At 35.1% G+C, this 14,713-nt stretch overlaps 1 protein-coding gene across 1 annotated transcript; it reads right to left on the minus strand.

Annotated features, from left to right (window-relative positions):
- Nucleotides 1-4,073: 4,073 nt before the first annotated feature.
- Nucleotides 4,074-13,018, minus strand: LOC128645604 (keratin, type I cytoskeletal 15-like). The gene is made up of 8 exons (XM_053698703.1): nt 12,461-13,018; nt 9,309-9,391; nt 8,369-8,525; nt 7,159-7,320; nt 6,214-6,339; nt 5,391-5,611; nt 4,654-4,685; nt 4,074-4,556 (listed from the first exon to the last, which is right to left on the minus strand). Exons 1-8 carry the CDS (start codon nt 12,938-12,940, stop codon nt 4,468-4,470), a joined length of 1,350 nt encoding a protein of 449 aa, XP_053554678.1. The 5' UTR covers nt 12,941-13,018; the 3' UTR covers nt 4,074-4,467.
- Nucleotides 13,019-14,713: the final 1,695 nt, after the last annotated feature.

A 14,713-nucleotide genomic window follows, 5' to 3' on the forward strand; every position in this document is an offset into this window, starting at 1 on the left:
CATAGCTCCTTTACAATCCATTATGAATGCCTCTGCTAGGCTTATCTTCCTTACTCGTCGCTCTTCATCTGCTGCACCTCTCTGCCAATCCCTTCACTGGCTTCCTCTTGCCTCTAGGATTAAACACAACATCCTCACTCTGACATATAAAGCTCTCATCTGTACTGCTCCCCCTTACGTCTCAGAACTTGTCTCTAGATACTCTCCCTCTCGTCCCCTTCGATCAGCTCAGGATCTCCTCCTCTCCTCCTCTCTTGTTACTTCCTCACATTCCCGTTTACAGGACTTCTCCAGACTGGCCCCCATCTTGTGGAATTCCCTGCCTCGCTCCATAAGACTGTCCCCTAATTTTAACAGCTTCAAGCACTCCCTAAAAACTCTACTATTCAGGGATGCATACAACCAACACTAACCTTTCCTAACTCCATTGCTTTCCCCTTGAACCCCTTAGAATGTAAGCCTATGGGCCCAGCTGTTTACAGATCGCTTCATAAGAGCAGACTACAACAGTGAAACTCTCGGCAGGGCACTCTACCCACTTGACCCCTACAAAAGCTATCCTGTACACCGACTATGTTTACAGCGCTGCGGAATCTGTTGGCGCTCTATAAATACCTGATAATAATAATAAAATAATTCCTATTTAAAACTAAATACTTACCTGTAAAATAAACCCTAAGATAGCTACAATATAACTAATAGTTACATTGTATCTAGCTTGGGGTTTATTTTTATTTCAGAGGCAAGTTTGTATTCATTTTAACTAGGTAGAATAGTTACTAAATAGTTATTAACTATTTACTAACTACCTAGCTAAAATAAATACAAATTAAATAAATTAAATACAATTATCTAAATTACAAAAAACCCCACTAAATTACAGAAAATAAAAAACAAATTACAAGATATTTTAACTAATTACACCTACTCTAATAGCCCTATCAAAATAAAAAAGCCCCCCCAAAATAAAAAAAAACCTAGCCTAAACTAAACTACCAATAGCCCTTAAAGGGGCCTTTTGCGGGTCATTGCCCCAAATAAATCAGCTCTTTTACCTGAAAAAAAAATACAAACAACCCCCCCAACAGTAAAACCCACCACCCACACAACCAACCCCCAAAATAAAACCCTAACTAAAAAAACCTAAGCTCCCCATTGCCCTGAAAGGGGCATTTGGATGGGATTGCCCTTAAAAGGGCATTTAGCTCTATTGCGGCCCAAAGCCCTAACCTAAAAATAAAACCCACCCAATAAACCCTTAAAAAAAACCTAACACTAACCCCTGAAGATCCACTTACAGTTTTGAAGATCCGACATCCATCCTCATTGAAGCCGGGAGAAGTCCTCAACAAAGCAGCAAGAAGTCCTCAACGAAGCTGGGAGAAGTCTTCATCCAAGCCGGGAGAAGTGGTCCTCCAGACGGGCAGAAGTATTCACCCAGAAGGCATCTTCTATCTTCATCCATCCGGCGCGGAGCGGCTCCATCTTCAAGACATCCGATGCGGAGCATCCTCTTCTTTCCGACAACTAAGGATGAATGAAGGTTCCTCTAAATCACATCATCCAAGATGGCGTCCCTTAGATTCCGATTGGCTGATAGAATTCTATCAGTCAATCGGAATTAAGATTGAAAAAATCCTATTGACTGATCCAATCAGCCAATAGGATTGAGCTTGCATTCTATTGGCTGTTCCAATCAGTAACTATTCTACCTAGTTAAAATAAATACAAACTTGCCTGTGAAATAAAAATAAACCCTAAGCTAGATACAATGTAACTATTAGTTATATTGTAGCTAGCTTAGGGTTCATTTTACAGGTAAGTATTTAGTTTTAAATAGGAATTATTTAGGTAATGATAGCAATTTTATTTAGATTTATTTAAATTATATTTAAGTTAGGGGGTGTTAGGGTTAGGGTTAGACTTAGGTTTACGGGGTTAATAAATATAGTATAGTGGTGGCAACGTTGGGGGCGGCAGATTAGGGGTTTATAAATGTAGATAGGTGGCGGCGATGTTAGGAACAGCAGATTAGGGGTTAATAATATTTAACTAATGTTTGCGAGGCGGGAGTGTGGCAGTTTAGGGGTTAATATGTTTATTCTAGTGGCGGCGATGTCCGGAGTGGCAGATTAGGGGTTAATAATTTTATTTTAGTGTTTGCGATGTGGGAGGGCCTCGGTTTAGGGGTTAATAGGTAGTTTATGGGTGTTAGTGTACTTTTTAGCACTTTAGTTATGAGTTTTATGCTACAGCTGTAGTGTAAAACTCATAACTACTGAGTTTAGAATCTTGACGGGATAGGGTGTACCGCTCACTTTTTGGCCTCCCAGGACAAGCTCGTAATACCGGCGCTATGGAAGTCCCATAGAAAAAAGACTATACACAATTTGTGTAAGTTGATTTGTGGTAAGGCCAAAAAAATGTGCGGTGCCCCTAAATCTGCAAGACTCGTAATACCAGCGGTAGTAAAAAAGCAGCGTTATGAGGCTTAACGCTGCTTTTTTACTCATAACGCAAGACTCGTAATCTAGCCGAATATTAATGAGTTCCGAAATGTTAGGGTGCCTATCATAACTGGTTGATCTATGTCAAATTATTTTCTGTAATATGGGGGTATCCAGGGTAAGTCTGTAAGTTGCAGACCCACCGGTATCAAAGTTCTCTCCACATCTTGCCATCTAGGAGTCGTATTACATATGCTCCAACTGATCAGATGTCTTTGACATTTTAAGGATGGAAACAACCTGATGCTCACTGTATCCCTCTGCCAGTAAAAGCCTGAATTGAACCTTTCTTTTCCTTACTCAAAGCTTTTCTTTTCAACTCTTTTGGCATGGCCAATAGTTGTTTTTTTTCCCCCAATTACTTTTGAGGCACTACTAGCAATGTTTTTGCCATCCAGCTGGTCCTATTGCAAGAAGATAGTGATGACCACAGCAGTGGTTTATATAATATATTATAAAAAATAAGGTCTAAATGACAATATTTTTTATTTTGAATTTTGCGTAAATGTCAGTAATTTATAGAATAAAAATAAAAATGTCCATTCTATTCAAACACATACCAGAAAATAATAAAACCAAAAAACTAATAATTTTGCAATGTCCTCTTATTTTTTTTCAAAGTGTTTACTTTTGATACATTATTATAAATAATAATAATGATAATATTAATAATATGTTCCTTTAAAGTAACAGGCTCTTGCTAAAATCTGTTTACCCAGTATTAATAATGTTTGAATAGATGGATACTACTATACAAATTGATTCTATTTCACAGCTACTTTTTGGAGTATGATATGCCCACTCTTTTATGAATCTGTAAATATTTCTTGAAACTTGCTGTTGCTTAATTTAATTAAGACATGGATATGTAAACTATATGAAACTGACACTTTAAATTGAACAGTTATCTAACGGTATGCTAGTAATATTACTACATACCTACAGTAGCTGGACCATACCAACACATATAGTTTTAGTATGCGTATTTGAGATTACATCATCTTATAGCTTGAAAAAACTTATTTACTCAGATGCTAATTTAATATCATCTTAGCTACTACTTCTATTATCTGTAACACTATGGATGACCTTTTTATTTGTTTTTGCATAATTTGCTTTTCACTAAGTATCTCATAACCAAATATCGGCATTTTGCTCTGTGTTATCTTATTCTATTTATCTCCAAATTACTGTTTTTTTATGCATCTATGGATGGTTGCCATGAATACTATACTGAAAAATCTTGCAAAACTTTAATTTACTACAAGATATGTTGTGGTTGTCGTGAGAACTGTCTGCTATTCATGTTTTATCTATCTAGTATTAAAAAAAAAAACATCTGGGCATGCTCACAATAGTGGATAAGGCTGTTTTTTGTTGTTGCTGTTGAGCAAAATAAAAATAACCCAAATATGATGTTTTATCTTGGCATCATCATCGACTGCTTGTTTTTAATTAAAGAAATTAACCTCTGTGTAGCTCAGGAAAGCCAACATTAGAAAGGAGATATTAGTAAAGCTGCAGCCTAATATTTATCCAAATTGACAGAACATAAACAAAACAAGATTCTTTCTTGCACAACCCATAAAAAAGAGTTTATTGAATAATTGACAACCATCACATTCTCTATGAAGAGCCAACTGGGCCATAGAAGAGTTTTATCATAGTGAACACGTTCTTTGAATCTAGACTAACGCTAGTATAAATCAGTTTGAATGTATTTAATAAAGTTTCACATTCTGATATAGCCATATACAGTAGAAATCTCTATTAAAAAACAATTATGCTGCATTAGTATCTGATTGAAGGTTTAATGAATTATCTTCTGTGTGCTTTTGTTGTGTTCTTTAAGAGGTTTTTCTGCTTGATTGATAACATACACGTGTGCCCTTTAATTCATTAGTATCTACTGTTTGTTAGCCAGAAGATAGAGAACTGTTCTTTGGTTGGCAGTGGAACCTTAATACTTCTTGTAAGATGTTGAAGAAATAACCTTTCCGCCAATTTCCTCCTTTATGATGGCTTGTACTTTGGTTGTAGTGGAGGTTGCTAAAAGACACAATTATAACAATATTATTCCAAATATCTATCAGCATTTTCAGTATCTCAATGTGATAATCTTTATTTACCATAAAATATTTCTTACCTGATGTTGCACTTCCACCTCCGATACCGATTCTGTGGGAAAACATACATATTACAAATTTAATACATTGCAAATCAGCACAAAAATAATGAAGTTCTAATAATAATCACTACTAATGTTTCATAAAATGGTGCTATGCATGCAACCAAGTACTAAACACTTTGATAGTAAATTACCTTTAGTTACTTCTTAGTTTTTTTCTTTCTCAGTCATGTTTCTTTTTATCTCTCTCCCCTCTCGTTTATTTATCTCACTCACCGTTACCTATCCACCTTTTCCTCACACTCGCTCTGTTTATTTTATTTGAATAGTATCTAGACACCCTATGGGTTTCTCTTTTTATCAGAACAAGATTCAAATTATAATCTGATATTTATGGTGTGTCATTTATAACAAACATTTTTCTTTAAGAATCTAATATTTTTAAGACCATTGCTGGTTTCCAGAGAAATGAAATCTACTTCTTAATCACATAGTACCAGTGTGTATAATGGAAGTACAAAATGAAGGGATTGGACAGAGTTATTGCTATTGGCATATTGGCACAATAAGAAGATCCTATCTATCTTAAAAGTTTATATATATATATATATATATCATATTAAAAGGTATATAAAATATATAATGCATATATTAGCTTAAACAGAAGGAAACCAAGTGATTGTATCTACAGATATATGTAAAATAACACAACATAGTCTGAATATATATAATACAAGTTTGAAGGTTTTACTCACTTGCTGCTGTCTGCATCTATGAGTTGATGGTATGTGCCGATCTCCTGTTCCAGTCTACTCTTGATGTCTAGCAGGGCTCTGTACTCCTGATTCTGGCGTTCTTGGTCTGAGCGGAGCTCTGACAGCTGACCCTCAATGCCACCGATGATAGATTGCATCTGGTATAGCTGTGCTGAATAGCGTCCCTCTGCGCTTGCTAAGTTGGCTTCCAGACCAGCTTTCTAAAATACACAGCAGTAGAAATAAGATTTTAGTTCATTTCAATGTAATAGTTAGTATTGTAAATGGCATTGAGGGGAAATTCATGCGGTTTTTACTCCATGGGCAAAGCTACAGTTAAATTAATGTCACCATCTACTAAAAATACTTAAAATCACAATAAAACTTACTACTGAAGAGAGAAAATATTGCAGGTCCACTCAATGTTGAAGAAGTCTAATTTATATGTGGGGGATTTTCAGTACATAACTATCTCTATTTCGACATGTCTTTCAGTGATATCTACTATCTAACACTATCCACTTTAAAAAGTGTGTCAATGAGAGTAGTTGTAGAATAATTTTGACACAGATTTTTCATTATTTTTAGCAAAACATTAAAGGTCTTTTTATAATGCTATTTATGTTACATATCCAATTTGAATGCAGAGAGTATAGTATTGTGAATGCTACTATCCCTAATCACATGAATTATTATTATAAGCCAAACATAGCAGGGGGTTGGGGAAAAACATATTATGTCTCTGCTCAAAACAATGCAAAAAATAAACAAACAAATAAATAAATACCATGTGATGTGTTTTCTAGGAACACTATGCACTTACAGCACTTAACAAGGACTGCAGCTCAATTTCCAAGCCCTGGTAGTTACGTCTCTGATCCGTAATCTCGGACTTAGTGGTTTGTACTTCTTGTGTGCTGGCAACAACTTCATTTTGCAAAGATTCAACCTGAAATATTGAGAGATAACCTGTTAGATACAATACCCATTATTTTTTTCATTATTATACCGTGATAGAATAATATCAATGCATCTACTGCAGATGCCACTCCTCTTATTAAAGTGATACAGAATGTTGTGACACCATATAAATAAATTATTTTAATAATAATGCAAGTCAATATGAACCTGGGGTATTTTTTTTATTCTTGATTTAATACAGATTTTAATATGCAGGAAGCAACTTTACAGATTCCCTTTATCCACCAAAGGACTTGGACGAAACCAACCCTTCTATAATATATTTTAACTTATATATATAAATTTAAACTCTCATTAAAAAAAAAATATAAGTTTAATTACTCAAATGTTACTTACAGCAGTGAAAAATGCTAAATGGTGATAACTGACACGTGGATGGATAATATAATAGCTATTTTAAAAGCCAATCTAATTAATTTACTCCATCATAGATCCAAAAGCACTGGATCTGATTTCTTAGTTTCCTGAAGTGAGGGATCCAGAATATCTTACAAATTATCTTCAATCTCCTAAAAGCACAATCTACGTATTACCTAAATGACCTATAGCCCCCCTTTCAAAATCATATATTCTTAAACATTTTCTCCATATTGATTACTGTTTATAGAAACTTTTCTCTTTAGACGTTTTTAGTCTTCCAATCTGCAGTCGTTTGCCCTTCTTGAAGTTGTAACTTCCCTTTTTTTGCTTTCTTTGTACACCAAGTTGTGTTTGTGTTCAGTTTGAGCCCCCTTGTAACATGATCGTACTGCAGAGGTTTGAGGTAATATGGAATTAACTTTCCTACCTGACCAAGATACCAGGCCTCAGCTTCCCTTCTGTTTTTCTCTGCAATGTGTTCATACTGCTCTCGGAGTTCATTCAAAATTCTGGTTAAATCAACTCCTGGGGTAGCATCTAATTCCACGTTCACAGTGCCAGTTGCATGCTGTTGCTTCTCACCGACTTCCTGCAAATGTCAGAACACATCAATCAACCTATAGCTGTACTATAAAAGCTTTACAAAGCTATAGCAAAAGCAGGACAATGTATTATCTACAAAAATCCCCATAGACTTAAATCGTGAATTTTGTTGAAAAATCATTAGATACCCTTTTTTTTTCTTTTTTAAATATTGGGATCAAGAACTAAATGTCAATTGAGTATGCAAAACATGTCTAAAATGATAATAAATATGACATGTATGTGCTAGAGTTTAATAATATATTTATATGATATGTTTTTAACATTGATAGTAAACATTAGGGCCAGATTACAAATGGAGCGCAAAATATCGCTTTCGCAAGAGCAATATTTCCGCTCCACTTAGTAATTTCAGCACAGACAAATGTGTGCTGGTATTACAGTTAAGTGCAATATGCACACAACCTCGCGTTTGCATTGCACCGAAACTTTGTGCTCATGAGAGCACGCTTCCATAAGCCCTCAATGGAAACCTCATTCTCATGCCATGAGATCTGATCACTGGTTACTTTTCGAAACGCTAATTGCTACCGCGAGCTCACCGTATCAATAATCAGCCACTTGTAATGGCTGGTTATTTATCGCTTAAATTAGCTCTCCACTTGTAATCTAGCCCTAAATTAGTGCTTTAACCAGGGCTATTTTAGTCAAAACAGGCCAATGCATTTGCTCTCACATTTCCACTTTCATAGTCTGTCAAGTTATAAAATATTAAAATGCAATCCCCTTTGCCTTTATCTAGCACTTCAGAATCTGTTGGGTCTCTAAAAGTTACTGATGTTAATAATAATAATAATAATAATAATTATATTAATAATAATAATAATAATATTTTGAATGCTGTACACCTTTCTATCCATGAAGAACAATCAGAAACTGGACTGGATGATATAACTGTTTTTCGTAAGCAGATATATTTGTTTGATGTGGAAATAGAGAGTATTTATGTTAGTGGCGTACCAACTAATTTTGATTATTAACTATTAAAGTGTATATAAGTTGTCATCTCCAGGTGGTAAATGTATGTATCCTACCTCCTCATGGTTCTTCTTGAGGTAAACCAGTTCTTCCTTAAGGCCTTCAATTTGAAGCTCCAGATCTGACCTGCTCATGGTCAATTCATCAAGCACACGTCGGAGACCATTGATATCATTATCAACACTCTGGCGCAGGGATAGTTCATTCTCGTACCTGTAGTAGGTAACAAATGAGTTACCATAACAGATGAGTTAACATTACCATACATACTTTACAATCACAATATGTAGAAGTAATTTATTGTTTTAACCATCCAGTCATTAGGGTAATAGTAAACAAAAAGTGTTTGCAATGTAGATGTTGATTATAGTTAAATCATATTACTAAGAGGTGCTTTTATTTGTTTTTAATTTTACTTAGAAGTATTCTAATTTTGATAAAATGTATAACATTGTATTGACCCTGCTTCTTTGTTGACATTACAATGGCCACAAGTGATAATGAAGGTGCACTTCCAGTTGCAGCTGGGGAACCCATTAATTTGGGGCTGCAGATGAACTGAACATGCACAGTTCTTCTTCCTCTTTGTCAGTAGCCTGGTTTGCGCATTGTATGCAAGGTATAGCATGGGCGGGACTCGTCTATTTGTCACTAAACTACAAAAAGTTTAAGCAAGGAGGGGTGCAAGGAAGATAAAGTGGCCGTAGGATAAAAAGAAATCTATTGAGCTTTTTTTTTTTTAAGAAAAATTATATTGTTCTCAAACTCAGTAGCATTTAGATTGAATAGCATTGTTTCAAAAATATTTTCTTTACCTTTACTTTAATGAAAATAAGCTTTTCTATTCATTTCACAGTATTTGCATTTTGTATTTTACCAGCCGTAATTAACCTCAACCAAATATGTTTTGAGTTAGTGCTTACAATATGTATTGTTACTATAATAATTGACTGTTATGTTACTATCCAAGCAGCAGTTACACAATGAAATACTTACTTGATTCTGAAGTCATCAGCTGCTAATCTGGCATTATCAATCTCCAGAACAAGTTTAGAGTTGTTAATTGTTGCAGCAAATATCTATAGAGAACAACATAAATTAGCATTATGCTAAAAACAGGTGAACATATTGGTATGCTGCTTTATTCAATAGATAATTGAGATTATGGTATCATTTTAACACAATTATATCTTTAAGGGCGGATATTTACATAAAAGCCCTGATTTAAAGGTGTTCAATAATAAATAGATAAGACACACAAAGAAAGTGATGATAGATAGATATATGATAAATATATGTTAGATAGATAGATAGATAGATAGATAGATAGATAGATAGATAGATAGATAGATAGATAGATAGATAGATAGATATAGGGATATATAGATAGATGATAGATAGATAGATAGATAGATAGATAGATATAGGGTTAAGTAGATGATAGATAGATAGATAGATAGATAGAAAATAGATAGATAGATAGATAGATAGATGATAGATAGATAGATAGATAGATAGATGATAGATAGATAGATAGATAGATAGATATAGATAGATAGATAGATAGAGATAGATAGATAGATAGATAGAGTTATTGATTGATAGATAGATGATAGATATATGATAGATAGATAGATAGATAGATAGATAAATAGATAGATAAATGATAGATGATAGATAGATAGATAGATAGATGATAGATATATAGATAGATAGATGATAGATAGATAGATAGATAGATAGATAGATAGATAGATAGATAGATAGATAGATAGATAGATTGATAGATATACAGGGAGTGCAGAATTATTAGGCAAATGAGTATTTTGACCACATCATCCTCTTTATGCATGTTGTCTTACTCCAAGCTGTATAGGCTCGAAAGCCTACTACCAATTAAGCATATTAGGTGATGTGCATCTCTGTAATGAGAAGGGGTGTGGTCTAATGACATCAACACCCTATATCAGGTGTGCATAATTATTAGGCAACTTCCTTTCCTTTGGCAAAATGGGTCAAAAGAAGGACTTGACAGGCTCAGAAAAGTCAAAAATAGTGAGATATCTTGCAGAGGGATGCAGCACTCTTAAAATTGCAAAGCTTCTGAAGCGTGATCATCGAACAATCAAGCGTTTCATTCAAAATAGTCAACAGGGTCGCAAGAAGCGTGTGGAAAAACCAAGGCACAAAATAACTGCCCATGAACTGAGAAAAGTCAAGCGTGCAGCTGCCAAGATGCCACTTGCCACCAGTTTGGCCATATTTCAGAGCTGCAACATCACTGGAGTGCCCAAAAGCACAAGGTGTGCAATACTCAGAGACATGGCCAAGGTAAGAAAGGCTGAAAGACGACCACCACTGAACAAGACACACAAGCTGAAACGTCAAGACTGGGCCAAGAAATATCTCAAGACTGATTTTTCTAAGGTTTTATGGACTGATGAAATGAGAGTGAGTCTTGATGGGCCAGATGGATGGGCCCGTGGCTGGATTGGTAAAGGGCAGAGAGCTCCAGTCCGACTCAGACGCCAGCAAGGTGGAGGTGGAGTACTGGTTTGGGCTGGTATCATCAAAGATGAGCTTGTGGGGCCTTTTCGGGTTGAGGATGGAGTCAAGCTCAACTCCCAGTCCTACTGCCAGTTTCTGGAAGACACCTTCTTCAAGCAGTGGTACAGGAAGAAGTCTGCATCCTTCAAGAAAAACATGATTTTTCATGCAGGACAATGCTCTATCACACGCGTCCAAGTACTCCACAGCGTGGCTGGCAAGAAAGGGTATAAAAGAAGAAAATCTAATGACATGGCCTCCTTGTTCACCTGATCTGAACCCCATTGAGAACCTGTGGTCCATCATCAAATGTGAGATTTACAAGGAGGGAAAACAGTACACCTCTCTGAACAGTGTCTGGGAGGCTGTGGTTGCTGCTGCACGCAATGTTGATGGTGAACAGATCAAAACACTGACAGAATCCATGGATGGCAGGCTTTTGAGTGTCCTTGCAAAGAAAGGTGGCTATATTGGTCACTTATTTGTTTTTGTTTTGTTTTTGAATGTCAGAAATGTATATTTGTGAATGTTGAGATATTATATTGGTTTCACTGGTAAAAATAAATAATTGAAATGGGTATATATTTGTTTTTGGTTAAGTTGCCTAATAATTATGCACAGTAATATTCACCTGCACACACAGATATCCCCCTAAAATAGCTATAACTAAAAACAAACTAAAAACTACTTCCAAAACTATTCAGCTTTGATATTAATGAGTTTTTTGGGTTCATTGAGAACATGGTTGTTGTTCAATAATAAAATTAATCCTCAAAAATACAACTTGCCTAATAATTCTGCACTCCCTGTAGATAGATAGATAGATAGATAGATAGATAGATAGATAGATGGATATATAGATACATAGATAGACAATAGATATTATGTCCTTTCTTTAAGATTTGCTTTTATTGTAGACTTTAACTACATACTTCATTAGAGCTAGAATGTTTGAATACGTCTAATATGTAGCGTTTCTCGTTTAAACTAGCATCTATCTTTATTTCCTTTCAAACATTTTCATGCACCTCTTGTATTTTGGATCTTATGACTGCAGAACCCTGAATTTAACTTTTAGATAAATGCCCATTGTTAAATATTTGATTATCAATCTTTGGTAATGGCAGCACCTATGTATAAATATTACTGCATCCCTCTAGGAAACAAATATCAGTCTATAACAAAAGAACCATAGCAATCTGCAGTCAAATTATAAACAAGGGCATTATATAATAAACCAGAACAATGGACATCAGTCTCTCAAACAGCAACACTAATTTGGTTGCAAAACACCAGTCATGAAAGGACATGTCACTCTATGTTATTTTGATATATCTCTACAATCTGCCATAATATTTGAATAATTAGATATTCAATAATACTTATAGCAAAAATTACATTTAATAAGACAATAAAGTCAATCTTAAACTTGATGATTCAGATAGAGCGTATAACTTTACAAACTTTACAATTTATTTCCATTACCTAATTTGCTATGTTCTCTTGGTATTCTTGGTTCATAAGCATAGCTAGATAGGCTCAGGAACATCAATGCACAATTGGGAGCTAGCATGTCATTTTAACTATCTTGTCAATCATACCTTATCACGCAGTTCATCAATGGTAGTGTAGTAGCCACTGTAGCTCTGCTCACGTACTGCGACTGACCCTTGTTTTGCATACCATTCACGGATCTTTGTCTCCAGGTCACTGTTGGCTTCTTCCAGTAATCGCACCTTATCCAGGTAATTGGCCAGACGGTCATTCAGGTTTTGCATAGTATATTTTTCATTGCCAGACAGCAATCCATCTCCACCACCGGAGGAGAAGTTTGCACCAAAGCTAGATCCTCCAGCACCACCAAATGATCCACCGCCAAAAGACCCTGCACCATAGGATGCTCCACCTCCATATCCAGAGCTAAAGCCTTGTCCAGATGACACTAACTTAGCACTAGACATGGAGATGCTGGATCCCCCATAACCACCACCATGAACACTGGCAGCCCTGTAGATTCCATCAGACAACCTGGAGGAGACACCACTGCCAACCCTGGAGGAGCTGCTAAAGCTGTAACTCATTGTAATGGAGTTGGCGATATAACAAGAGGACACAGGCAAGTGGTTAGTACAACTGGACCAAGGAGTCAGGTGTGTATCTCACCTTGACTTACTTTCTTTTATACCCTGCTTGAAGGGTGGATCTTTCTCAAAGCAATCCTGTTTTCTGTATTTTTTTTTTACCCCTAAGGAAAATTCCACGTATCAGAACCATCAGTCAAGGTCTCATTGGTCAGTGGCAAATGCCTTTGAGCCAGATAATTATGTATATGTTTTTTTCTAACTTTAATTATTACTCAAAGCTCTATTTTTGCCTTGGGATAAATACATTTCTACTGTATTTTTTTCTCTGACATTCCATAAAAATAAAGATCTGAATTCTAGGAAAACTATTTTGTGACACAGCTCTTCTAACTGTATATCCTTCTCATTTTTTATTCTTTATATTCTTAGAAACAAATCCAAAGCAACCTGCCTTACATAAACTAATATGTAGCATGATGTTTATATAAAACCTGATATATTTTTTTAAAACACAAAAACTGAAATCTATTTGGTAGGTTATACTCATCTTGAAAGATCTTTTAAATTTACCAGTGTATAAAAAAATACATTAAATCGTTCTAAATATTTATTTTTCATAATTATAGGCAGTAAATTCTAGTTTTTATATTGTTACATAATCAAAGTGAAACACATATACACTGTATAGGTTTATAAATATTAATTTTACTTTCTAAAATATGTATGGTGCATCACCTTTAGAATGGAACTTTCCAGGTGTGCTTCAATAAAAAGATAAATAAAACCAATTTAGATTTGTCATAGATCATTTATTTTGGAAATATATAGACTGGTTAATAAATTAATATATTATTTAGCTTCTCAGTGATTCTGAAAAAGAGAGATCCATAATGTTAAAGTATTTTTGCTAAAAGCCTTATCATTAAGGTTTACAATGCAGTATAACCTGCTTAGGGACATTTATGCCCCTTTAAATGAACCTGCACCTTTTGTTGTGTAGAAAACAGTCAAGCAGCACTGACAGTTGTGGTGGTCAAGAGGTTAAGAGTTACTTGTGACACTAATTATATGGCAATAAATGTCACCTTGAAAAACAGACTGAGAATCCTGTGATCAGTCAGATCTGGTCATTTGGTAACCTGGATACTTTAATCTATACCATTTAGTATGTTTCTGTATTTCATAGATATAGTGAATTGCGGTGATTCATTTGTGACCACACAGATGGGGTTGACGTGATTGACTCAAGATAAAAAATAAAAAATAAAATAAATTCTGGCTAGTTTTAGGTTGATACCTAAGTACCACATTTCTGCATTAACACTTAGCTGGTTTTGTGTGTTAAGGCTGGGTAATGTTATGTGCATCTATTCTTTGAATGGTGGATCCAGAGTGTGGCAAGCAAAGTTCAGTTTCACCTCTCTGGTCAATGGAATCAATAGTCAGTATTATTATATGTAAAATTAACTACAGCTGAAAAACTACCCTAGCTATGAGAGAACATGTATGGTAAATTAAATTTGTGTCCGCTAGACGAGAACTGTTTCTGTAGGGGTTAAAGTGATGGTAAACTCAAGCATATAACAAACACTAGGATTTACCATCACTAAAAATAAACATTAGTTTCTATAATCGTTTTGTAAAAAACGATGTTAAACTCACCCTGTTAGGAAAGCATATCACTAACTCATCACCCATGACAAAGCACTTTCTTTAATTAGGTGATGTTTCCACCTCTAGACTAATATCCATGTATGTTAACTGACTTCC

Source organism: Bombina bombina, chromosome 1, assembly GCF_027579735.1.
Source record: "Bombina bombina isolate aBomBom1 chromosome 1, aBomBom1.pri, whole genome shotgun sequence".
Lineage (NCBI taxonomy): Eukaryota > Metazoa > Chordata > Amphibia > Anura > Bombinatoridae > Bombina > Bombina bombina.